This window comes from Scyliorhinus torazame, chromosome 7 (assembly GCF_047496885.1).
Source record: "Scyliorhinus torazame isolate Kashiwa2021f chromosome 7, sScyTor2.1, whole genome shotgun sequence".
NCBI lineage: Eukaryota > Metazoa > Chordata > Chondrichthyes > Carcharhiniformes > Scyliorhinidae > Scyliorhinus > Scyliorhinus torazame.
In genome coordinates this window covers 307,919,303-307,946,372 of record NC_092713.1, presented here as the reverse complement: position 1 = coordinate 307,946,372, position 27,070 = coordinate 307,919,303, and the positions used below count along the sequence as shown (strand labels likewise).

The 27,070-nt window shown below is 48.0% G+C and overlaps 1 protein-coding gene across 5 annotated transcripts in view; it reads right to left on the bottom strand.

Moving 5' to 3' along the window:
* Positions 1-27,070, bottom strand: part of LOC140427160 (synaptopodin) — a 154,147-nt gene that overhangs the window by 9,074 nt on the left and 118,003 nt on the right. For all 5 annotated transcript variants that reach the window (XM_072512718.1, XM_072512722.1, XM_072512721.1 and 2 more), the window contains one exon: positions 14,126-16,059. In XM_072512718.1, coding sequence (XP_072368819.1) covers positions 14,126-16,059 — 1,934 coding nt within the window. The remainder of the gene's footprint in view (positions 1-14,125; positions 16,060-27,070) is intronic.

Below are 27,070 nucleotides of genomic sequence, written 5' to 3'. Positions count from 1 at the left end.
AAGATTATATTATATATATGTAAGATCAAATTTGCTCAGTGGTAGCACTCTTGCTATCGAGCTGGAGCTGTAATCTAGGCTATCACTTCAGTGTCGAAATGTTGGGGGCGCCACCTACTGGGCGAACCATTAGGTTGAGGCCCAATTTGCTCACTCAGGTAGGTGTAAATAGTCCCACAGGTCTTCCAAGAAGACGAGGGGGTGTTATACCCCACGTTCTGGCCCCCATCTACCCCATAACCAACATCTTATCACAGGCCTTTCCTTCTCACTTTCTGATGGTGGCGCCTTGCAAAGTGGCCGCCTCACTTGTAGAAGTGAAGTACGTCTGAAGTGTGGAATTGCGGATAGCGATGAGGACTGTCAGAGGATACAGCAGGATTTAGATTGTTTGGAGACTTGGGCGGAGAGATGGCAGATGGAGTTTAATCCGGACAAATGTGAGGTAATGCATTTTGGAAGGTCTAATGCAGGTAGGGAATATACAGTGAATGGTAGAACCCTCAAGAGTATTGAAAGTCAAAGAGATCTAGGAGTACAGGTCCACAGGGCATTGAAAGGGGCAACACAGATGGAGAAGGTAGTCAAGAAGGCATACGGCATGCTTGCCTTCATTAGCCGGGGCATTGAGTATAAGAATTGGCAAGTCGTGTTGCAGCTGTATAGAACCTTAGTTAGGCCACACTTGGAGTATAGTGTTCAATTCTGGTCGCCACACTACCAGAAGGATGTGGAGGCTTTAGAGAGGGTGCAGAAGAGATTTACCAGAATGTTGCCTGGTATGGAGGGCATTAGCTATGAGGAGCGGTTGAATAAACTCGGTTTGTTCTCACTGGAACGAAGGAGATTGAGGGCAGACCTGATAGAGGTCTACAAAATTATGAGGGGCATAGACAGAGTGGATAGTCAGAGGCTTTTCCCCAGGGTAGAGGGGTCAATTACTAGGGGGCATAGGTTTAAGGTGAGAGGGGCAAGGTTTAGAGTAGATGTACGAGGCAAGTTTTTTACGCAGAGGGTAGTGGGTGCCTGGAACTCGCTACCGGAGGAGGTGGTGGAAGCAGGGACGATAGTGACATTTAAGGGGCTTCTTGACAAATACATGAATAGGATGGGAATAGAGGGATACGGACCCAGGAAGTGTAGAAGATTGTAGTTTAGTCGGGCAGCATGGTCGGCACGGGCTTGGAGGGCCTAAGGGCCTGTTCCTGTGCTGTACATTTCTTTGTTCTTTGTTCTTTATTGCGGGAAACACAACAGTCGACATGTGCACAGCAAGATCCCACAGAGATCAAAAATGAACTTTGACAGGTAATTACTGACCCATGGCAGTTGGGGAACACCTTATGCTCTTCCGTGAAATAGTAGTCTTGGGATCTTTTACGTAAACCTGGGGTGAAGACGGGGGTGGGTTAGAATCACAGCATGTACAGTGCAGAAGGAGGCCATTCAGCCCATCGAGTCTGCACCGGCCCTTTGAAAAGAGCACCCTACATAAGCCCATACCTTCACCCTATACCCGCACCTCCATCCTATCCCCGTAACCCCACCTAATCTTTTTTGGACACTAAGGGGCAATTGATCATGGCCCATCCACCTAACCTGCACATCTTTGGACTGTGGGAGGAAAGCGGAGCACCCGGAGGAAACCCACGCAGACACGGGGAGAACGTGCAAACTCCGCACAGACAGTGAACCAAGCCGGGAATCGAACCTAGGAACCTGGCGCTGTGAAGAAACTGTGCTAACCATGTGCTGCCCACGGGGGGGGGGGGGTACTGAAAGACAGTGCCCCCCCCCCCCCCCCCCGACAGTGCAGCTCTCCCTCAGTACTGCGCAAGCAATGTCGGCCCTGAATAAAAACAGAAAATGCTGCAAATAGCTCAGCAGATCAGGAGCGTCGGTGGGGAAAGGAAAGGGGGCCATGTCTCTCCACCGAGAATTTTCTGTTTTATTTCAGACTTCCAGCGTCTGCAGGACTTTGCTTTTGTAACGAGTGTCAGACGGAATTTTGTGCACAAACCTCTGTAAGCCTGAGTAATGAATAATTTGGCTGGTAGGAGGCCGAATGATTTGTGTTTGAAGCAATTCAATGAAATGAATGGGGAGAGGGCGGTGTAGTGGTATGGTGACTGGATAGGGTCCCAGGCTAATTTTCCGGGGACATGGCAGCTGGTGGAATTTAAATTCAATTAATAAAATCTGGAAGTTATGGGTAATGGAGACCGTGGGCGGGGTTTCCCAGTCACACCCTCCCTGAGAGCGGAAATTCCCAACTGGGGGGGGGGGGGGGGGGGGGGGGGCGGTCAACAGACCTTTCAACGGTCCGTCAAAACTGTCCATCCCGCCTTTTCTCCTTTTCGATATTATTCCCCACTTGGCGCAATCTCTCTGAGGTGCAGAGGTCAGGAACAGGACTCTACACAATGAAGGAATGGCGGAGGGTTTTGGGAGAAGTAGGTTAAATCGGAGAACAGAATAAGACAGCGTGGACGCTGGCCTTCCTGCCCAAGTGTTCATGCCCGTGCTTTGAAAGAGCTCTCCGATAAAGTCGTTGCAGCAAGTGCTGAGGCAGGCAAATGGAATGTTGTTATTTATTACAGGGCATTGGTGAGAGCACATCCTGAGCACTGTGTATGATTCTGGCCTCCTATTTCAGAAAGGCTACAAATGCATTAGAAGCAGTTCAGGGAAGATTCTCTTGACTTGGGATGAGGGGGTTATTTTAGGAGTAAAGGTTGTTCAGGCTGGGATTGTAGCCAGTGGCATTTAGAAGAATATCAGCTGATCCTATTGAAACAGAAAAGGTCCTGATGACTTGAGAGGATAGATGCTGAAAGGGTGAGAGAGGCTAGAACTAGGGAACAAAGTTGAAAAGTAACTCCAAATCGCTTCCCCCATCTACTGGTACACTAAGGCAGACTTTTGTCTGTTTCCATAGCTACTAATTCCCGGAACAGGTGGCTAGTCTGTCGCCAGGGGCTTATATCTTCAGGGATTCCACTCCACATCAAGTGTGGGTGACCAGGAGTCTCTCCCGCTCTTACCGCCAGCCATTGATGTGTTGGGAAGGATTTGCAGATTGACCCCCACTCCGCCTGTTTGACCGCACTCTGATCGCTCCTTCCTTGGTCATAGAACATAGAACGTAGGAAAATGCAGCACAGAACGGGCCCTTCGGCCCACGATGTTGTGCCGAACTTTTGTCCTAGATTAAGAACAAATTAATCTACACCCCATCATTCTACCGTAATCCATGTACCTATCCAATAGCCGCTTGAAGGTCCCTAATGTTTCCGACTCAATTACTTCCACAGGCAGTGCATTCCATGCCCCCACTACTCTCTGGGTAAAGAACCTACCTCTGACATCCCCCCTATATCTTCCACCATTCACCTTAAATTTATGTCCCCTTGTAATGGTTTGTTCCACCCGGGGAAAAAGTCTCTGACTGTCTACTCTATCTATTCCCCTGATTATCTTATAAATCTCTATCAAGTCGCCCCTGATCCTTCTCCGTTCTAATGAGAAAAGGCCTAGCACCCTCAACCTTTCCTCGTAAGACCTACTCTCCATTCCAGGCAACATCCTGGTAAATCTCCTTTGCACCTTTTCCAAAGCTTCCACATCCTTCCTAAAATGAGGCGACCAGAACTGCACACACTACTCCAAATGTGGCCTTACCAAGGTTTTGTACATCTGCATCATCACGTCACGGCTCTTAAATTCAATCCCTCTGTTAATGAACGCTAGCACACCATAGGCCTTCTTCACAGCTCTATCTACTTGAGTGGCAACTTTCAAAGATCTATGAACATAGACCCCAAGATATCTCTGCTCCTCCACATTGCCAAGAACCCTACCGTTAACCCTATATTCCGCATTCATATTTGTCCTTCCAAAATGGACAATCTCACACTTTTCAGGGTTAAACTCCATCTGCCACTTCTCAGCCCAGCTCTGCATCCTATCTATGTCTCTTTGCAGCCGACAACAGCCCTCCTCAGTATCCACAACTCCACCAATCTTCGTATCGTCTGCAAATTTACTGACCCACCCTTCAACTCCCTCATCCAAGTCATTTATGAAAATCACAAACAGCAGAGGACCTAGAACTGATCCCTGCAGTACGCCACTGGTAACTGGGATCCAGGCTGGATATTTGCCATCCACCACCACTCTCTGACTTCTATCGGTTAGCCAGTTCGTTATCCAACTGGCCAAATTTCCCACTATCCCATGCCTCCTTACTTTCTGCATAAGTGTACCATGGGGAACCTTATCAAATGCCTTACTAAAATCCATGTACACTACATCCACTGCTTTACCTTCATCCACATGCTTGGTCACCTCCTCAAAGAATTCAATAAGACCTACCCCTCACAAATCCGTGCTGACTATCGCTAATCAAGCAGTGTCTTTCCAGATGCTCAGAAATCCTATCCCTCAGTACCCTTTCCATTACTTTGCCTACCACCGAAGTAAGACTAACTGGCCTGTAATTCCCAGGGTTATCCCTATTCCCAATAGGGGTCTTGGGGTGGGACTCGAACCCGGAACTGGGTCAGAGGCAGGGACGCTACGCACTGCATCACAAGACCTCCTGTTTAAAAATAGGAGCTCTCCCATTTCAGACGGAGGTGAGGAGAACCTTTCTTCTCTCAGAGGATCGGGAGTCTTTGGAATTCTCTTCCCTGGAAAGCGGCGGAGGCAGAGTCAATGAATATTTTTAAGATCGAGGTACATAGATTCTCGGCTAACAAGGAAATCAAAGAGAATCGGGGGTAGGTGGGAATGCGGAATTGAGGCTATAATCAGATAGTCACAATCTTGTTGAATGGCGGACCAGGTTCGAGGGGCTGAATGGCCTAATGCTGCTCCTAATTCGATGTTTTCATTGTTAAATCTGCTTCCATCACCCTTTCAGGCAGAATATTTCAGATCATATTAATCTCCCCCCCCCCCCCCCCCCCCAAGCTCATGCCTCTCATGGTTTGCTTTGTAAGTGACCTCAGTGTCCTCTGGTTACCAGCCCTTCTACCACTCCCGATCCCCCATCAAATCCCCCTTTTGTCTTCTCTGTCTGAGGAACATAGAAACAGAAGGAGGCCTTTCAGCCCTTTGAGGCTGGTCTACCATTCAATGAAAGCACAACTGATCTGCGACCTAACCCCATATCCCAGAACATCTATCAATCTCAAGTTTTAAAATCAACCCTTGACCCAGAATCAAATGCTGTTCACCAAAGAGAATTCCAAACTTCAATCAGCCTTCTTTTGGAGAAATGTTTCCTAACTCCACTCCTGAAAGGAGAGAATCCGACCATCTCCTCTCGACACTCAATGGCATTGCCATCACTGAATCCCCCAATGTCAACGCCCTGGGAAGTCACCACTAACCAGAAATTGAGTTGGACTAGCCATATAAATACTGTGGCTACGAGAGCAGGTCAGAGGCTAGGAAACCTGTGCTGAATAATGGACTTCCTCACTCAACAAGGCCTGTCCTCCATCTACAAGGCACAAGTCAGGAGTGTGATGGAATACTCTTCACTTGCCTGGATGAGTGCAGCTCCAACAACACTCAAGAAGCTCAACGTCATCCGGGACAAAGTAGCCCGCTTGATTGCTCCTCCTTCCACAAACATTCACTCCCTCCACCACCGACGAACAGTGGCAGCCGTGTGTACCATCTACAAGATGCACTCACCAAGGCTCCATAGGCATCACCTTCCAAACCCACAACCATTACTGTCCAGAATGACGAGGGCAGCAGATACCTGGGAACCCCACCACCTGGAGGTTCCCCTCCAAGTCACTCACCATCCTGACTTGTAAATATATCGGCCGTTCCTCCACTGTCGCTGGGTCAAAATCCTGGAACTCCCTCCCTAACTGCACTGTGGATACACCTACACCATATGGACTGCAGCGGTTCAAGAAGGCAGCTCACCACCACCTTCTGGACAATTAGGGATGGGCAACAAATACTGCCCTAGCCAGCGAAGCCCACACCCTGTAAAAGTGACTTTTTTTTCTTTAATTTAGACTTTCCCCCCTTAGTTTTAGGCCCCAAACCAGCAGAAATAATGGGCGGGATTCTCCGTCCCGCCGCACCAGATTTCTGGATCAGCACGCCGGCGGGATGCTCCGTTACGCCGGCTGGTCAATGGGGTTTCCCATTGTGGGGCAGCCCCACGCCGTCGGGAAACCCCCGGGCTGCTGACAAAACGGAGCACCCCCGGCGGAGAATCCAACCCAACTTCTCTTTATCAAACCCATGTTAATATCCTGAAAACCTCAATCAAATCACCATTTAACTATCTGAATCCCAGGGAATATAATCTGTTTAATCTCTTCTAGTGATTTAACCCTTGCTCCAGGTATCGTTCTGGTAAATCCTTCCAAGGCCAATATCTTTCCCTGGGTGTGGAGGCTCCAGAACGGTACAGAGACGCCTGGCCTAACCAAGGGTTTGTATGACTGGTACCCGAGATATAAAGGCCAGCATCCTGGGCGGGATTCTCTCAGCCTGGGGCCGGGCCGGAGAATCCCGGCGACCGGCGCGAATCGTGCCACGCCGCCCTGGGGTGGTTGGCACGCCGCCGGACGGGGGCCGCTCTACGGGACCCCCCCCCCCGCCGATTCTCGGCCCCGGATGGGCCGAGCGGCCGTCGTAAAAAATAACGATCCCGCCGGCGCCGTTCACACCTGCTCTCAGCCTGCGGTGAAGGTTCCAAAGGAGGCCTGTGGGGGTGGAGGCTGTGTCCGACCCTGGGGGGGGGGGGGGGGGGGGTGGTGGCCTCCGCTGTGGCCTGGCCCGTGATCGGAATCCACCGATTGGCGGGCCGGCCTCTCTGACTGGAGGCCTCCTTCCCTCCGCGCCGGCCCCTGTAGCTCTGCGCCATGTTGCGTTGGGGCCGGTGTGTTGAAGGAGGCCGCTGCGTATGTGCGAATCCCGCGGCGCTCAGTTCACGACAGGATCAGCAGCTGGTGCGGCGTGAACCGCTCCAGTGCCGTGCTGGCCCGTAAGGGAATTGCTGATCCTGAGGCCGTGTTGATGCCGTCGGGAAACGTAACGGCGTTTCCCACGGCGTCAACACTTAGCCTCAAGATCACAGAATCCCGCCCCCTACTTGCCTTTCTAATTATTTTCTGTACCTATCCAGGGCATCTCAGTGATCTGTGTACCTGGAATCCCCTGCCTCACTCCCCTGCCACCCCTGAATCACTTTGGACGGCCCCTGTTCTAACTTTTCACTGTGTGTGAGGGGGTTAAACACTGGACTGACCCACTTGGGTCAAATAAATACAGGGGTGGCACAGACACACAACACAGACCATAAGACAAAATTGATATTCCAACTAAGGTTGCTGGGTGTTAAATATAAACGGCCAAGTTTGCAACCTGACCCGATCATGGGCAATATGGATCAGGTTGTTCTCTTCAAATGGCTATAAAGGCTTGAGGTGAAGTGGGATACATGCTCCAAATCAGGTTCACATTGTGAAAAATAAAACCATATATTTGATGGGGGCAGTATAGAGGGAGCTTTACTCTGTATCTAACCCCGTGCTGTACCTGTCCTGGGAGTGTTTGATGGGGACAGTGTAGAGGGCGATTTACTCTGTATCTAACCCCGTGCTGTACCTGCCCTGGGAGTGTTTGATGGGGACAGTGTAGAGGGCGATTTACTCTGTATCTAACCCCGTGCTGTACCTGTCCTGGGAGTGCTTGATGGGGACAGTGTAGAGGGAGCTTTACTCTGTATCTAACCCCGTGCTGTACCTGTCCTGGGAGTGTTTGATGGGGACAGTGTCGAGGGAGCTTTACTCTGTATCTAACCCCGTGCTGTACCTGCCCTGGGAGTGTTTGATGGGGACAGTGTAGAGGGAGCTTTACTCTGTATCTAACCCCGTGCTGTGCCTGTCCTGGGAGTGTTTGATGGGGACAGTGTAGAGGGAGCTTTACTCTGTATCTAACCCCGTGCTGTGCCTGTCCTGGGAGTGTTTGATGGGGACAGTGTAGAGGGAGCTTTACTCTGTATCTAACCCCGTGCTGTACCTGTCCTGGGAGTGTTTGATGGGGACAGTGTAGAGGGAGCTTTACTCTGTATCTAACCCCGTGCTGTGCCTGTCCTGGGAGTGTTTGATGGGGACAGTATAGAGGGAGCTTTACTCTGTATCTAACCCCGTGCTGTAAGATACACAGAATCAGGCCATTGGCAATCATTTCTATGCTGATATTTATGCTTCACACAAGCTCCTCCCACATTTAATTATATCAACATCAACATATGTTCCTCGTTATTTATCCAGCTTCCCCTGAAACCTATTTATATACTTACCTCAACTACCCTGTGGTAGCAAGTTCCACATTCTCAACACTCTCTGAATAAAGAGGTGACTCCCTATTGATATCCTGGTGAGTCTCCTGCGCTTAGGACCGTCAGTTTTGGAGTCTGGCACAAATGGAAAGGGGTCCATCTCGCTAATCCTTCTCTAATCTTCAGCCTGGTTAATCTTCCCTGCATGGTATAGTGGCTGGTATCCTTCGAGCAAGTTCATGTTTCACCTCTCCCGGTGCCTCTGTCCCATTCCGATTCATATGGAAACCAGAACTGCTCACAGTACTTGAAAGTGTTGGCTGACCAACATTCCATATAACCTGAACATAACTTCTCTGCTTTTTAATTCAATCCCTTTCAAAATGATCCCTGAATTTTGGTTTAGCCTTATTAGGGTCGCACTAACTTGTGCAGGTAGCAGCACCTGTGACCTTCTTTTCTCTGCTTCCCGAAGTCCTTTAAGCCTAATTTTCCCAGGAGCATGCGGCCTTGCCACTTCAGGTTGTTCTTTGTTCTTTAGGGTTTGGGACAAGGGTGGTATCATGACCGGTACAGGCGGGGGGGGGGGGGGCGAAGGGCCTGTTCCTGTGAAGGGCCTGTTCCTGTGCTGTGTCGTTCTTTGTTGTTTGGAATTATCGAGCAAAAGTTTTGCGAACCAGATTAACAAGGTCTGCAACAATCTGCTTCATTCAATCTCAGGATCAAACCTCTGAAACTCTTTACGACTGAAGCAATATTCTCTGAGCCAGTGGGTGAAAATTGTGGGATTCGCCGAGTGTTTTGGGAGAAGCAGGTTTGGGCGGGATTCAGCGGTTGCTACGTGCTGCAATGGTTTCGTTTCCACGTTCCTTCCTCGCTTATTCTGGCGACAGGGATGTTTTGGTTACTGCACTCACCCCCCCCCCCCCCCCCACCCCCCGCCGGCGGCCACCTCTTGTTGCTGCGGCAACAGGGGCAACCCCGCAGCCTCGATATTCTGGGGGGCTTGGGTCAGGCCTGTTATGTTAGCTGCACGCTTGAGTTCCGACCTTTCCCCCTCCCCAGTGAAGGTCCGAACGGGAGGCTATGAGCAGGTAGGGCCTGCAGACAAACTCGACTATTTGTCCTTGAGCTCTTATAGCTTCTGCTGGCTGCGTCTCCATTTTGTCCTAACTTGACTGAATTCAGGAGCTCACTTCATGGGGTGAAGACTTCAGGCCCACACCTGATTGCTTACAATCATTGCAGTGCAGGAGGACTCCATTCGGCCCCCATCGCTTGTGCCGGCTCTTTGAAAGAGCGATCCACTTAGTCCAATTCCCCACTGCCTGTAAAGTTTTCCTTTGCAAGTATTTATCCAATTTCCTTTTGTCATAACCTCCACGAGGAAGTCACTGTCAATCCCCCCCCCCCGCCCCCCGCGGGACCCGTGCAGTATGATCTTCACAGGTAGGGGGCGGAGGCCAACCAGCTGGAACTTGTTGGACTTACACATAAAAGCCGGCCCAAGCAGGGCCTGGAGCTGTTGGCAGAGCCAACGGGGATTGGATTGTGGCGGGTTACTGCCGTGGGCAGAGTATTGTACGTAAGACCATAAGACAAAGGAGCCGAATTAGGCCACTCGTACCGTCGAGCTGGTTTAGCACAGGGCTAAATCGCTGGCTTTGAAAGCAGACCAAGGCAGGCCAGCAGCACGGTTCAATTCCCGTACCTGCCTCCCCAAACAGGCGCCGGAATGTGGCGACTAGGGGCTTTTCACAGTAACTTCATTTGAAGCCTACTTGTGACAATAAGCGATTTTCATTTCATTTAATTTTTGAGTGTCTGCTCCGCCATTCAATCAGGGCTGATATTTTTCTCATCCCCATTCTCCTGCCTTCCCCCCATAACCCCTGATCCCCTTATTAATCAAGAACCTATCTATCTCCGTCTTAAAGACACTCAGTAATTTGGTCTCCACAGCCTTCTGCGGCAAAGAGTTCCACAGATTCACCACCCTCTGGCTGAAGTAATTCCTCCTCATCTCTGTTTCAAAGGATTATCCCTTTAGTCTGAGATTGTGTCCTCTGGTTCTAGATTTTCCTACAAGTGGGAACATCCTCTCCACGTCCAGGCCTCGCAGTAAATCCCTGTTCCATTACCGCTGGCTTCCTCAGTTCTAAGCCTTTTCAAAGTTACTATTGAATCCCCTGGCCTTTCAGGTAGAACGTTCCAGATCATGAAAACTCCATTGAATAAAAAAGGTTTTTCCTCATCTCCTCCACTGCTCCCTTTACCTTAAATCTGACCCTCCTACCAATGGAAACAGCTGTTCCTTATTCACTCTCTCGCAAACCTCTCTTGATTTTGAAGGCCTCCATTAAATCCCCCCTTCACCTTCTCTGTTCTCAGGAGGGCCTCTAGTCTCTCCTAATTAAGTGAAGTCCCCCCCCCCCCCCCCCTCCCTCCCTCCTTCCTGGATGCCATTCTGGTGGCTCGAGCAAGGCATGGTCCTGGGATTGCAGCCTGAACTCAGGGCTAGCTCATTAATGAGGGCCTCGGCTGATCCAAGAGTTGACTTAAAATGTGGAACCCCTCCATCGGGTGGCCTGTCAAAGCCTGGGCCGAGTAAAAAAACCAAACCATTGCACAAATGACACAGAGAAAGAGAGGGAGAGAGAGAGGGAGGGGGAGAGTGTGAGAGAGAGAGAGAGTGTTCAGAAAGGGGGAATAAAAGGAGCTTTATTAAAGTGCAGGACACAATCCAAGCATTAATACAACAGATCTCAACAGGCCGCAGGGGAAACGAGAGGAGAGTGGAACATACAAATCTTCATTATCTTTGGCAATATTTGCAATAAATTACAGAGGAAGAAAGAGCGAGAGAGAGAGAACACAAAGAATGTTAGTCCAGTCAACTCCCAGATCAATTAGTTGAGGAGAAATGTCCTTTTTCACATCCCAGTTGCAGACGATTTGGGGACAAATCTATAAGTTCCTGAATCTCTCGAGCACTTTCCGCTGATCTTTAAATGTGAGGCGGGTGAGGGGAGATCAGGACGGATGATTTGATACTGAGGGGAAAGCAGAGATTTCCTTTGGAGCCTCACGGCGTGATTCTGCTGCACTCTGCTGGCTGATAAGCGGACTGGGCTGCAGTCTGGTCTGAAATGGACAGCCCACCTCCCTTCCTTCCACCCCGCCCAACGTCCTCTCCCTCCCCAATCCCCCCCCCCCGGGCAGTGATGCCTGAGCAATATTCATGCTAGGACTCGTGTTTCGCAGGCACCAACAGGAGTGTGAGATTGTGCAGTGTGTCATGATGGATTCATTACCAAGGCAAAGTGCAGGGTTGAGAGGGGGGGGGGGGGGGGGAGGTAGCTATTCCACCACAGCAGCATCACACACAGTAATCGCCGATTTGCCTGCACCGGGAAACTTATTCAGCAACTGGCTTTGATCCTCGGGTCAAATACTCTCCGGCCCACTTTCCCCGAGTGCAATGTGTCCGACTGTGAGCGGAATTACCCCTCCCCCATCCCGCCTCGCCCCACTTTTTATCGACCCCTACACAGCCCAGGGCCCATCCTTGCCCCCCTTCATCACAGCATCCCTACCCACAGTGTAAGACTGGGATGGGAACAAGACAGGGCTGAAAACAGGGCGGACAGTTTAGGGTGGGGGTTGGTAGGGAGATAGAAACTCCCGTGGGGCCACCTGCCCCAGGACCAGCCGGCTTAACCAGTTGAACCACGGAAGGCGCCTGGTGCTGTTTCTTTAATGGAACCTGTCGGACTCCAGGTTCCACACTCACTGGGGTAACATCTGCCTCAACCGATAATCCAGAGTTAGACAGGGAAATATTCAGCAACAGGAGGTGTAGAAAATCCAGTTACATTAACCCATCCCAATTGAACACTTGCTAAAATAGAAAGAGGAAATCCAAAATGAGCGTGAGGAAAATATTAAATAAGAAAGGCAGCAACATTATTAAGCGACAGGAAGACAGCACCTGGAGTTCAGAGGAGGGGAAAATCTGTTGTAGATTTATGGAGGAGAGGGAAAGGGAGAGAGAGAGGAGGATATGACCCTCCCCCCGATAGTGCAGCACTCACTCAGTAATGTACTTCTGACAGTGCAGCACTCCCTCAGTACTGACCCTCTGACAGTGCAGCACTCCCTCAGTACTGACCCTCTGACAGTGCAGCACACCCTCAGTACTGACCCTCTGACAGTGCAGCACTCCCTCAGTACTGACCCTCTGACCGTGCAGCACTCCCTCAGTACTGACCCTCTGACAGTGCAGCACTCCCTCAGTACTGACCCTCTGACAGTGCAGCACTCTCTCAGTACTGACCCTCCGATGGTGCAGCACTCCCTCAGTACTGACCCTCTGACCGTGCAGCACTCCCTCATTACCTACCCTCTTACAGTGCAGCACTCCCTCAGTATTGACCCTTTGACAGTGCAGCACTCCCTCAGTACTGACCCTCTGACAGTGCAGCACTCCCTCAGTACTGACCCTCTGACAGTGCAGCACACCCTCAGTACTGACCCTCTGACAGTGCAGCACTCCCTCAGTACTGACCCTCTGACCGTGCAGCACTCCCTCAGTACTGACCCTCTGACCGTGCAGCACTCCCTCAGTACTGACCCTCTGACAGTGCAGCACTCTCTCAGTACTGACCCTCTGATGGTGCAGCACTCCCTCAGTACTGACCCTCTGACCGTGCAGCACTCCCTCATTACCTACCCTCTTACAGTGCAGCACTCCCTCAGTATTGACCCTTTGACAGTGCAGCACTCCCTCAGTATTGACCCTCTGACAGTGCAGCACTCCCTCAGTACTGACCCTCTGACAGTGCAGCACTCTCTCAGTACTGCCCCTCCGACAGTGCAGCACTCCCTCAGTACTGACCCTCCGACAGTGCAGCACTACCTCAGTACTGACCCTCTGACAGTGCAGCACTCCCACAGTACTGAGCCTCTGACAGTGCAGCACTCCCTCAGTACTGACCCTCTGACAGTGCAGCACTCCCTCAGTACTGACCCTCTGACAGTGCAGCACTCCCTCAGTACTGACCCTCCGACAGTGCAGCACTCCCTCAGTACTGACCCTCCGACAGTGCAGCACTCCCTCAGTACTGACCCTCTGGCAGTGCAGCACTCCCTCAGTACTGACCCTCTGACAGTGCAGCACTCCCTCAGTACTGACCCTCTGGCAGTGCAGCATACCCTCAGTACTGACCCTCTGACAGTGCAGCCCTCCCTCAGTACTGACCCTCTGACAGTGCAGCACTCCCTCAGTACCGTACTGGGCGGGTGCCAGCCTGTGTTTTGTGCTCCGCTGTCTGGAGTGGGATTTGAACCAGAACCTTCTGTCTCAGAGGTGACAGTGCCACCTACTGGGCCAAGGCCTGATCTCAGCCAGCTGGAGCTGAGAGGATTTGGCAGGACATTCCAACAGGATGATGGTGTGAGTGAGGGGGAGAGGTGGGATCTTTGTTGTGTCAGGAGGGGATCGTCCCGGGGCCTGGGGTAGAACGAAGCTGCATTCGGCGAGTTAAATAAAAAAGGGAAAAAAGATAACTGGGAATATAATAAGTAACATCTTATAGCACAGGAACACGCCATTCAGCCCATCAATCCTGTTCTAGCAGTTACATTTGACAGGAGGATTCCTCCCGTTTGATAATTGAGCTTCTAAGATATGCGCGGTGAGAAAGTAAATTTTACGAGCAGGTGTTTTTCCCAAAACGCGTTTTTCTAGAATTCCCGCTGTACCATTTTCTTTTAGAAAAACACACCAAAAGGCTTCCACACCTGAGCTTCGAGTCCTGCTTTCCGTGCGGAGAAGGAAGGTCTCGGAGCCTGCGTGGCGTCCCTGGATCTGGGCAATGGTGAGCTGCTGGTCGAGGCCGGGGCAGGCTGGAAAGTCGGAGCTCCGGGATCCAGGCCGGGGCCGTGGTTAGCAAATCCGTTGAGCCCAGAGGGGGGCGGGGGCACCGTCGGCGGCTTGGCGGATGTCGGAGGGCAGAAGGGGGGCGGCGCTGAGGTCTGCCTGCGGTAGGGCGGCGTGCCGGGGTTAATGAGTCTGGGTGGTGAGGGTGCGCCCCTGGGCAGAGAGGTCAGCGGGCTCTTGTCTGGCGAGATGATGAATAGCGAGGAGCTCAGCTGGTGAGGCGGGTGCCATGCTGAGCCTGATGGAGCCCGGGGGTGACTGTTCACCTTGTCGACATGGGTGAAGGCGGACGGCGGCGTTCTGGGGCCAAGGTGAAGACCCTTGTGGTTGAATGACGGTGGGCTACGCCGCTCGTCACCCCACTTCCAAGATGGCGGCAAAGACATGGTCGGGGAGGGGGGCCGCGGGTGGTTCTCTTTGGCTGGCGATGATTCAATGGTGTACCTCTCCATTCGCGACTGCCGGCGGGCAAACAGCTCCGCCCCTTTCCCTTTGACCTCTGCTAGTGTCTGCGTGGCGCCTGACCTGCGGGGTGCTCTCAGTTCTGGAGGCTTCAAGCAAGATGCCCACTCTGGAACTGGGCGGTCAACTTGGCTGGAAACCACGGGCTTGGGGGCAACAGGGGGTGCGGTCTTCTGCTGGGTAAAGGTGGCAGCCTCAGCCCCCAGACCCAGGTAGTCCTCCTCAGTTAGCGCCTCCCCTTGGCCACTCTTCTTCTTGACATCTATCCCTTGTACCAGTGAGAGGAGCTCAGGGTTGGGTGCTACCTTTGGCTTCTCATAGAAGGTGAACATAGGCTTCCTCCCAGCTCTGCGCATCCTTGATTCCTCCAAGATGCCAGTCTTATTGGACCACATCACTGGAGGCCTGGCCGCTTGCCCAGCAGTCGATGGATTGGAGGTGGCACACGATGGTGGAGATGTCATTCGGGATACTGGGGGAGGGTGGGAGTAAACCGGAGAATTAGGAGAGATCTCGGGAGATTCAAATTGTAGCTTGTTGGATTTTCGCGAGACACTCTCGGAGAAAAAAGGTTTGGGTGTCCTATTTGCCACCAATGTCTGTTTTTCCTCAGGTACATACACCCCCAGACTCTCTCTGATTTTACCTCCGTCAGTTTGATTATTGTCCTCCCTTGGTAGATCCATGTGGACCTTGTTGTTTGTGTCACATAGAGGTTGAGAACACTTCAGGTGGACTTCCATTGTTGTTCTGGCTGGTTTCACCAGGTCATTGGTTTCCTGCAGATGTTTCTCTGTCGCATTCATCACGCCTTGTAGAGCCTCGCGTTCTCCCACTGCCTCTGTCTCACCTCCACGCTCCCCTGCTGCCCCTTCGCTGCATTGCTCCTCCCCCACATCCTCAGACGCGCAGTCCTCCGCCTCTTCTGACCCATCTTCCAGGGCCCCCGGGTACTCATGGTTTCCAATGGTTAATGTCGGCTCCATGTTGTCCCGCTTGATCCTCTGCTCAAAGTGCGGGATGCTGGCTTCCTCGGATGAAGACGAAGAGTTTGCCGAGCCTCGTGGCTCTTCGCCTGGTGTCCCAGCTAGACGGTCCCCAGGAGCCCTGCCCTCCCCATCAACAGGCCCACTGACCCTCGATCCAGAGCACGGGCCCTGCTGACCGTAGCTCGTTAAGGTGAACGCATTGACTCTCTTCTTGCGCTTGTTGAAGAGCAGTACCCCCTTGGAGTTGGCGCTTGGTGGAGTAGTCAACTGCGCAGCGATCCTCTGGCTCTGGATTCGTGCGTCCTTTGCTTCCTGCTCACTCACACTTAGGCTGCGACGGAAACCTGCAGAGCGAAGGCAAAGATTGTTACCTGGAGCCCTACAGAATCATGCAGAATCACACAGAATCATACAGCACAACGTCCCCCCCAGAGCCTGGTAGATGGCACATCTCGTGACGCTTTGCTCTATTTCGGTGTGGAGCTGATTTTGTGCCCTTCACCTTCAGTCACTTACACTTGGCTATGTCAGGAAGTCGACAATCTTTAAATGTGTGGCATTGTTATGGCCTGGTGACGGAAGCAGATTAAATACTAACTTTTAAAAAGGGAATTATATAAATGCTTGTAGGAGAAAATAATTACATTGGAAAGAGACTGAGACTAATAGATAAAGAGTCAACACATGTATGATGAGCTGAATGGATTCCTTCTGTGCTCAAAGTTCTAATTCCCAATCATTTGGTTTCCACCATCCTTTCGGGCAGCGTTTAAAGTCACGTCTCATGTTTTTGTTCTTCTTTGATGGGATGTGGGTGTTACTGGCAAGGTCAGCGTTTGTTGACCATCTCTAATTGCCCTTGAGTGGGGGCTTGTTCAACCAATTTGGAGGGCAGTTTACCGTCAAACACACTGCTGTGGGTCTGGAGTCACATGTGGGCCAGACCGGGTTCGGAGGGCAGATTTCCTTCGCTGAAGGACATGAGTGACCAGACAAGTTTCAATGATAGTTTCACGGTCACCATTACCGAGATGAAGTCTCACAACACCAGGTTAAAATCCAACAGGTTTGTTTTGAATTTACAACAGAGGTTTTCACCGTGAGTGGCTTTGTGAAGAAAAATCAGTTCCCTGCAGCGAATGGTTCAATATCCAAAGGTCATAGATTTAAAATGATTGACAAATGAACAAAGAACAATACAGCACAGGGAACAGGCCCTTCGGCCCTCCAGGCCTGTACCGGTCATGATACCAACCTTTGCCGAAAACCCTCAGCACTTCCTTGTGCCGTATCCCTCTATACCCATCCTACCCATGTGTTTGTCAAGATGGTTGTGAGGAGAGATGAGGAGGTGATTTCTTACACTCAGAGTCATCCTGAAAAGGTGGTGGGAGCTGATTTCATGCATTATTTCAAAAGGGAGTCAGACATGAATCGGGGAATTCGGGAATTTACAGGGCTGTGGGCTAGAACAAGGAGATGGGTGATTAAACTGGACTGCTCTGCCAGAGGGACAGAACAGATTAGATTGGCCAAATGGCCTCCTTTGGCTCATTGACACAATAATGCAGTGAAGCTGTCCCCTGGCGCTTCAGCGATCATCAAGCAAAACTTGACACTGAAAGGCACGAGGACGGCTCGCTGACAGTCCGGACAACGGGGTGAACGTTACAGAGCAGGGAAGAGGGAGAAGTAGGGAGGGATTTCTGGGGAGCGGGGTGGGGGCGGGTTCTGAGCGGAATCAGGGGTGTACGAAACACCAGTATTTGAGGATTCCGGAGAGCTTGGAGGGTTGGGGGCTGGAGAATGTAGGGAGGGATTTGAAAGATTTCCAATAGGTTGGTGAAGTGCCCAAGAGATCTTAGCCTGGCTTCATGCTGCACAGAAATTCATAAAAAATGTTATTTCACTGGTTTTAGGATGTGGGGGAATCTCCATAATCGCCCGAAGTACATCGTGACTCAAGCACAAAGGGCGGGATCCTCCCCTACCCGGCGGGGCACGGGGTCCCGGCGGGACGGAGTGGCATGAACCACTCCGACGTCAGGCCGCTGATTCCGCACCTTCAGGGGCTAGGCCCGCCCCGGAGTGGTTTGTGCCCCGCCGGCCGGCGGGAAAGGGGCTTGGCGCCACGGCAGCCGGGGCTGAGGGGACTCCGCCGGCCGACGGGGGAGCGTCAGCGTCTGCTGACGTCATCCCCGCGCATCATGCGCACATGGAGTCACTTCCGCACCGGGAATGGCGGATGACCACGGCCTCCGGTGCGGAAGGAATAGAGTGCCCCCACGGCACAGGCCCGCCCGCGGATCGGCAGGCCCCGACCGCGTGCCAGGCCACCGTGGGGGCACATCCCAGGGCCAGATCCCCCCGCGACCCCCCAATAACCCCAGAGGATGCCCGCACCACCAGGTCCCGCCGGCAAGGGACCAACTCCAATTTATGCCGGCGGGACTGGCTACAGGCGGGCGGGACTTCGGCCCATCGCGGGCCGGAGAATTCGGGCAGCCCCGGGGCCCATTGAGTCGCGCCAGACCCCGCCATTCTCCGAGGTGGGCGGCGTGACCCACGCCACGCCGGTTTTTGGGGGGTGGGAGAATTCGGAGGCCGGCGGGAGCGGGATTCATGCCGACCCCCAGCGATTCTCTGACCCAGCGGGGGGTCGGAGAATCCCGCCCAGAGTCTGGAACAGGAGAGGCATGCAGATCCAACCAGGAAAGGTTAATGATACCCCTCCCTGAAGGACATCAGCAACCCAGTTACGATTTTATGATAATTCAATTGCTTTAATGACACATTTTTCTCAACTGCCAAAACCAATTACCAAGATACATTTCACAACGTGGCCTGGCAACCTCATCATCTCAAGGGTAATTGCTACACCCAAATATTGGAAAGTATCTCCCTGACCCGGTTCTGCAGTTTCGTTGTCACTTTAACCCGTCCACTATTTACAAGGCACAAGTCAGGAGTGTAATGGAATACCCGTGGTGAGGGCAGCTCCAACAACACTCAAGAAACTCAACACCACCCAGGACAAAGCAGCCCGCTTGATTGGCACCTCTTCCACAAACATTCACACCATCCACCACTGACGCACAGTAGCAGTCGTGTCTGCCATCGACAAGATGCACTGCAGGAACTCACCAAGGCTCCTCCAACAGCATCTTCCAAACCCACGACCACTACCACGTAGAAGGACAAGGGCAGCAGATAAATGGGAACCCCTCCAAGTCACTCACCATAAACTGTATCACTGCCATTGGGTCAAAATCCTGGAAACCTCTCCCTAACAGCACTGTGGTTGTACCTACACCACATGGACTGCAGTGGTTCAGGAATGTTCCTAACCACCACCTTCTCAAGGGCAATTAGGGGTGGGTAATAAATGGTTTTGGTGTCAGGAGGTGGTGTATTGCATTCATTGCCAGCTATGCCTCAGTTAACAGCATTTTTGCCTTTATGTAGAGTCCTCGTCCGGAGACAGTCTAGAGAGACTCCCTACCTCAGTACAGAGGGAGTGCTGCACTGCCAGGGGTGCCATCCTTTGGGTACCCCTCTCAGGTAGAAGCCAAAGATCCCACAGCCAGTATATCGAAGAGCAGGGGAGTCTTCCCGAGTCCCGTTGCCAATGCTAACCCCTCAACCAGCACCACCAAATCAGATTATCTGGTTATTAGGACATTGCTGATTGCGGGATCATGCTGTGCTGCTTTTCCCACATCACAGCAGTGACCAGACCATCAAAACAAAGCAATTAACTACCATTGGCTGGAAAGCAACCTGGATGCACGGTGGCACAGTGGTTAGCACTGCTGCCTCACAGCGCCAGGGATCCGGGTTCGATTCCTGCTTGGGACACTGTGCGGAGTTTGCACAGTCTCCCCCTGTTTGCGTGGGTGCTCCGGTTACCTCCCACAGTCCAAAAGATGTGCAGGTCAGGTGGATTGCTACATTGCTCCTCAGTGTCCAAAGATGCACAGGTTGGGTGGGGGGAGGGGGGTGTTACGGGGATGGGGTGGGGGAGTGGGCCTAGGTGGGGTACTCTTTAAGAGGGTCGGTGCAGACTCGATGGGCTGAATGGCCTCCTCCTGCACTGTAGCAATTCTGCAGCAAGGCGCTACATGAAAGCAGCGATCTTCAGTGCACTTCGAGTCCAAATTGTGTCAACAGGAGGTGGCGCCAGACGCCGCGAACTTCTTCACACTGATCTACACGGGGGCACGGAGCCGGACAATACTTCTTAACCTGTTCAGACCCCCGGGTTTCCCTCTGCAGAGCTACACCCAGGGTCCCGAGGAGAAGCACCAACAAACAACAAGATCAATTTCCACTTAGCCATCTCCCTGCAGCCATGCTCCAATTCCAGCGAGAGTCCAGAACGTGAATAATATTAAAGTTTAAATTCTGCTTCCCCACACCTCCACAGGCTGGGAACCCACACATTGTTTTGACTGGATACAACACGCCTATCACAGTCCACCTATTTTCCCATCTGATGTTTTAAAAATCACTGACAAAATATATTTCACCCCCAGATATTCACAGAAAGCTCAAATCTCAATTCAACTTGAATCATCTCCAAACTTTTTTCTAATTCAAACAAAAAGTTTGGAAATTCTCTTTTAGGGGGAGACGTCTTATCACTTCTAAGTATTAACATTTAAACAAATCCCCAGTATTCGCTGCTTTTCCTTCTTCTAAAAAAAAGCAACTATTGATTTTTTGGGGGAATAGTAAAATACAAGATTAGTTATTCACCCTCTCAACGCTTTGAATATTAGATCTTACCGTTTTCTCAATAGCTCTGAGACCAGACTGCAAAGTTACCGTCTGCTTTTTTGCAATTTAACTGTAACGATCGCAACGCCCTTTCCTCTGCCAGTCCCGCTATCGGGTGTCCAGCAGCAAATGCTGCCTGTCTGTCAAACTAACTTTAACTTTCTGCAACAGCGCAATGAAATCACCAGAGCGGATTAAATAGCAGCGCATTCTGCCGAGGGATCAGGTCTGCTGCTAGAGATCCCCCCACTGGGTCATAACGTCCACTGCCTCAATCTCATCTCACCTTCTTAAAGCAACAACTGCCAGCAGGCTAATCGATGGATTTGTAAATGTCTTTCTTTCCCGAGGCTTTGGAAAGTGTTTCCAGCACCCGCCCTCCTGTCTCACGCATTTGCAGAGATATTTTCTTGAACAACACCGACTTGCATTACTGAGTGTATATTGACAATGTAACTGAGTGTACATTGACATTGTTGCTGAGTGTACATTGACATTATAACTGAGTGTACATTGACAACGTCACTGAGTGCAAATTGACAATATCACTGAGTGTACATTGACAGTATCACTGAGTGTACATTGACATTGTAACTGAGTGCATATTGACATTGTAACTGAGTGTACATTGACAGTATCACTGAGTGTACATTGACATTGTAACTGAGTGTACATTGACATTGTAACTGAGTGTACATTGACAATGTAACTGAGTGTATATTGACAATGTCACTGAGTGTACATTGACAATGTAACTGAGTGTATATTGACAATGTCACTGAGTGTACATTGACAATGTAACTGAGTGTATATTGACAATGTAACTGAGTGTATATTGACAATGTAACTGAGTGTATATTGACAATATAACTGAGTGCACATTGACAATGTAACTGAGTGTACATTGACATTGTAACTGAGTGTATATTGACAATGTCACTGAGTGTACATTGACAATGTAACTGAGTGTATATTGACGATGTCACTGAGTGCAAATTAACATTGTAACTGAGTGCACATTGACAATGTAACTGAGTGTACATTGACAATGTAACTGAGTGTATATTGACAATGTCACTGAGTGTACATTGACAATGTAACTGAGTGTATATTGACAATGTCACTGAGTGTACATTGACAATGTCACTGAGTGTACATTGACAATGTAACTGAGTGTACATTGACAGTATCACTGAGTGTACATTGACATTGTAACTGAGTGTACATTGACATTGTAACTGAGTGTACATTGACAATGTAACTGAGTGTATATTGACAATGTCACTGAGTGTACATTGACAATGTAACTGAGTGTATATTGACAATGTAACTGAGTGTATATTGACAATGTAACAGAGTGTACATTGACAATGTAACTGAGTGTATATTGACAATGTCACTGAATGCAAATTAACATTGTAACTGAGTGTACATTGACAATGTAACTGAGTGTATATTGACAATGTCACTGAGTGTACATTGACAATGTAACTGAGTGTATATTGACAATGTCACTGAATGCAAATTAACATGGTAACTGAGTGCACATTGACAATGTAACTGAGTGTATATTGACAATGTCACTGAGTGTACATTGACAATGTAACTGAGTGTATATTGACAATGTCACTGAGTGCAAATTAACATTGTAACTGAGTGCACATTGACAATGTAACTGAGTGTACATTGACAATGTAACTGAGTGTATATTGACAATGTCACTGAGTGTACATTGACAATGTAACTGAGTGTATATTGACAATGTCACTGAGTGTACATTGACAATGTCACTGAGTGTACATTGACATTGTAACTGAGTGCATATCGACATTGTAACTGAGTGTACATTGACAATGTAACTGAGTGCATATTGACATTGTAACTGAGTGCATATTGACATTGTAACTGAGTGCACATTGACAATGTAACTGAGTGCATATCGACATTGTAACTGCGTGCACATTGACATTGTAACTGAGTGCACATTGACAATGTAACTGAGTGCACATTGACAATGTAACTGACTGTACATTTATATTGTTACTGAGTGATCATTGACATTATAACTGAGTGTACATTGGCATTGTAACTATGTGCATATTCAAATTGTAACTGAGTTTACATTGACATTGTATCTGAGGGTACATTGACATTGTAACTGAGTGTACATTCACAATGTAACTGAGTGTACATTGTCATTGTAACTGAGTGTACATTCACATTGTAACTGAGTGTGCTTTCACATTGTCACTAAGTGTGCATTCACATTGTAACTGAGTGTACATTGCCAATGTAAGTGAGTGTACATTCACATTGTAACTGAGTGTGCATTCACATTGTAACTGAGTGTACATTCACATTGTAACTGAGTGTACATTCACATTGTAACTGAGTGCACATTCACATTGTAACTGAGTGTGCATTCACATTGTAACTGAGTGTACATTGTCATTGTAACTGAGTGTACATTGACATTGTAACTGAGTGTACATTGTCATTGTAACTGAGTGTACATTGACAGTGTAACTGAGTGGACATTGACAATGTAACTGAGTGCATATCGACATTGTAACTGAGTGCACATTGACTTTGTAACTGAGTGTACATTGACAATGTAACTGAGTGTACATTGCCAATGTAACTGAGTGTACATTGACAATGTAACTGAGTGTACATTGACAATGTAACTGAGTGTACATTGACAGTGTAACTGAGTGTACATTGACAATGTAACTGAGTGCATATCGACATTGTAACTGAGTGTACATTGACAATGTAACTGAGTGTACATTGACAATGTAACTGAGTGTACATTGACAATGTAACTGAGTGTACATTGACAATGTAACTGAGTGTACATTGACAATGTAACTGAGTGTACATTGACAATGTAACTGAGTTTACATTGACATTGTAACTGAGTGCACATTGACAATGTAACTGAGTGTACATTCACATTGTAACTGAGTGTACATTGACAATGTAACTGAGTGTACATTGACAATGTAACTGAGTGCACATTGACAATGTAACTGAGTGCACATTGACAATGTAACTGAGTGCACATTGACAATGTAACTGAGTGTACATTGACAATGTAACTGAGTGTACAGTGACAATGTAACTGAGTGTACATTGACAATGTAACTGAGTGTACATTGACATTGTAACTGAGTGCACATTGACAATGAAACTGAGTGTACATTGACAATGTAACTGAGTGTACATTGACAATGTAACTGAATGTACATTGACAATGTAACTGAGTGCACATTGACAATGTAACTGAGTGTACATTGACAATGTAACTGAGTGTACATTGACAATGTAACTGAGTGTACATTGACATTGTAACTGAGTGCACATTGACAATGAAACTGAGTGTACATTAACAATGTAACTGAGTGTACATTGACAATGTAACTGAGTGTACATTGACAATGTAACTGAGTGCACATTGACAATGTAACTGAGTGTACATTGACATTGTAACTGAGTGCACATTGACAATGTAACTGAGTGCACATTGACAATGTAACTGAGTGTACATTGACATTGTAACTGAGTGCATATCGACATTGTAACTGAGTGTACATTGACAATGTAACTGAGTGTATATTGACAATGTCACTGAGTGTACATTGACATTGTAACTGAGTGTACATTGACAATGTAACTGAGTGCATATTGACATTGTAACTGAGTGCATATTGACATTGTAACTGAGTGCACATTGACAATGTAACTGAGTGCATATCGACATTGTAACTGCGTGCACATTGACATTGTAACTGAGTGCACATTGACAATGTAACTGAGTGCACATTGACAATGTAACTGACTGTACATTTATATTGTTACTGAGTGATCATTGACATTATAACTGAGTGTACATTGGCATTGTAACTATGTGCATATTCAAATTGTAACTGAGTTTACATTGACATTGTATCTGAGGGTACATTGACATAGTAACTGAGTGTACATTCACAATGTAACTGAGTGTACATTGTCATTGTAACTGAGTGTACATTCACAATGTAACTGAGTGTACATTGTCATTGTAACTGAGTGTACATTCACATTGTAACTGAGTGTGCATTGTCATTGTAACTGAGTGTACATTCACAATGTAACTGAGTGTACATTGTCATTGTAACTGAGTGTACATTCACATTGTAACTGAGTGTGCTTTCACATTGTCACTAAGTGTGCATTCACATTGTAACTGAGTGTACATTGCCAATGTAAGTGAGTGTACATTCACATTGTAACTGAGTGTGCATTCACATTGTAACTGAGTGTACATTCACATTGTAACTGAGTGTACATTCACATTGTAACTGAGTGCACATTCACATTGTAACTGAGTGTGCATTCACATTGTAACTGAGTGTACATTGTCATTGTAACTGAGTGTACATTGACATTGTAACTGAGTGTACATTGTCATTGTAACTGAGTGTACATTGACAGTGTAACTGAGTGTACATTGACAATGTAACTGAGTGCACATTGACAATGTAACTGAGTGTACATTGACATTGTAACTGAGTGCACATTGACAATGTAACTGAGTGCACATTGACAATGTAACTGAGTGTACATTGGCATTGTAACTATGTGCATATTCAAATTTTAACTGAGTTTACATTGACATTGTATCTGAGGGTACATTGACATTGTAACTGAGTGTACATTGACAATGTAACTGAGTGCGCATTGACAATGTAACTGAGTGTACATTGTCATTGTAACTGAGTGTACATTCACATTGTAACTGAGTGTGCTTTCACATTGTCACTAAGTGTGCATTCACATTGTAACTGAGTGTACATTGCCAATGTAAGTGAGTGTACATTCACATTGTAACTGAGTGTGCATTCACATTGTAACTGAGTGTACATTCACATTGTAACTGAGTGTACATTCACATTGTAACTGAGTGCACATTCACATTGTAACTGAGTGTGCATTCACATTGTAACTGAGTGTACATTGTCATTGTAACTGAGTGTACATTGACATTGTAACTGAGTGTACATTGTCATTGTAACTGAGTGTACATTGACAGTGTAACTGAGTGTACATTGACAATGTAACTGAGTGCACATTGACAATGTAACTGAGTGTACATTGACATTGTAACTGAGTGCACATTGACAATGTAACTGAGTGCACATTGACAATGTAACTGAGTGTACATTGGCATTGTAACTATGTGCATATTCAAATTTTAACTGAGTTTACATTGACATTGTATCTGAGGGTACATTGACATTGTAACTGAGTGTACATTGACAATGTAACTGAGTGCGCATTGACAATGTAACTGAGTGTACATTGGCATTGTAACTATGTGCATATTCAAATAGTAACTGAGTTTACATTGACAATGTAACTGAGTGTGCATTCACATTGTAACTAAGTGTGCATTCACATTGTAACTTATGTACATTCACATTGTAACTGAGTGTACATTGCCAATGTAAGTGATTGTACATTCACATTGTAAGTGAGTGTACATTCACATTGTAACTGAGTGTGCATTCACATTGTAAGTGAGTGTACATTCACATCGTAACTGAGTGTACATTGTCATTGTAACTGAGTGTACATTCACATTGTAAGTGAGTGTACATTCACATTGTACTGAGTGTACATTCACATTGTAACTGAGTGTACATTGACATTGTAAGTGAGTGTACATTGTCATTGTAACTGAGTGTACATTGACATTGTAACTGAGTGGACATTGACAATGTAACTGAGTGCGCATTTACATTGTAACTGAGTGTACATTGCCAATGTAACTGAGTGTACATTGACAAATGTAACTGAGTGTACATTCACATTGTAACTGAGTGTACATTGACATTGTAACTGAGTGTACATTTACATTGTAACTGAATGTACATTGACATTGTAACTGAGTGTGCATTGACAATGTAACTGAGTGTACATTTACATTGTAACTGAGTGTACATTGACATTGTAACTGAGTGTACATTGCCAATGTAAGTGAGTGTACATTCACATTGTAACTGAGTGTACATTCACATTGTAACTGAGTGTACATTGACATTGTAACTGAGTGTACATTGACAATGTAACTGAGTGTACATTCACATTGTAACTGAGTGTACATTCACATTGTAACTGATTGTACATTGCCAATGTAAGTGAGTGTACATTCACATTGTAACTGAGTGGCCATTCACATTGTAACTGAGTGTACATTCACATTGTAACTGAGTGTGCATTCACATTGTAACTGAGTGTGCATTGTCATTGTAACTGAGTGTACATTCACATTGTAACTGAGTGTACATTCACATTGTAACTGAGTGTACATTGACAATGTAACTGAGTGTACATTCACATTGTAACTGAGTGTACATTCACATTGTAACTGAGTGTACATTGCCAATGTAACTGAGTGTACATTGACAAATGTAACTGAGTGTACATTCACATTGTAACTGAGTGTACATTGACATTGTAACTGAGTGTACATTTACATTGTAACTGAGTGTACATTGACATTGTAACTGAGTGTACATTTACATTGTAACT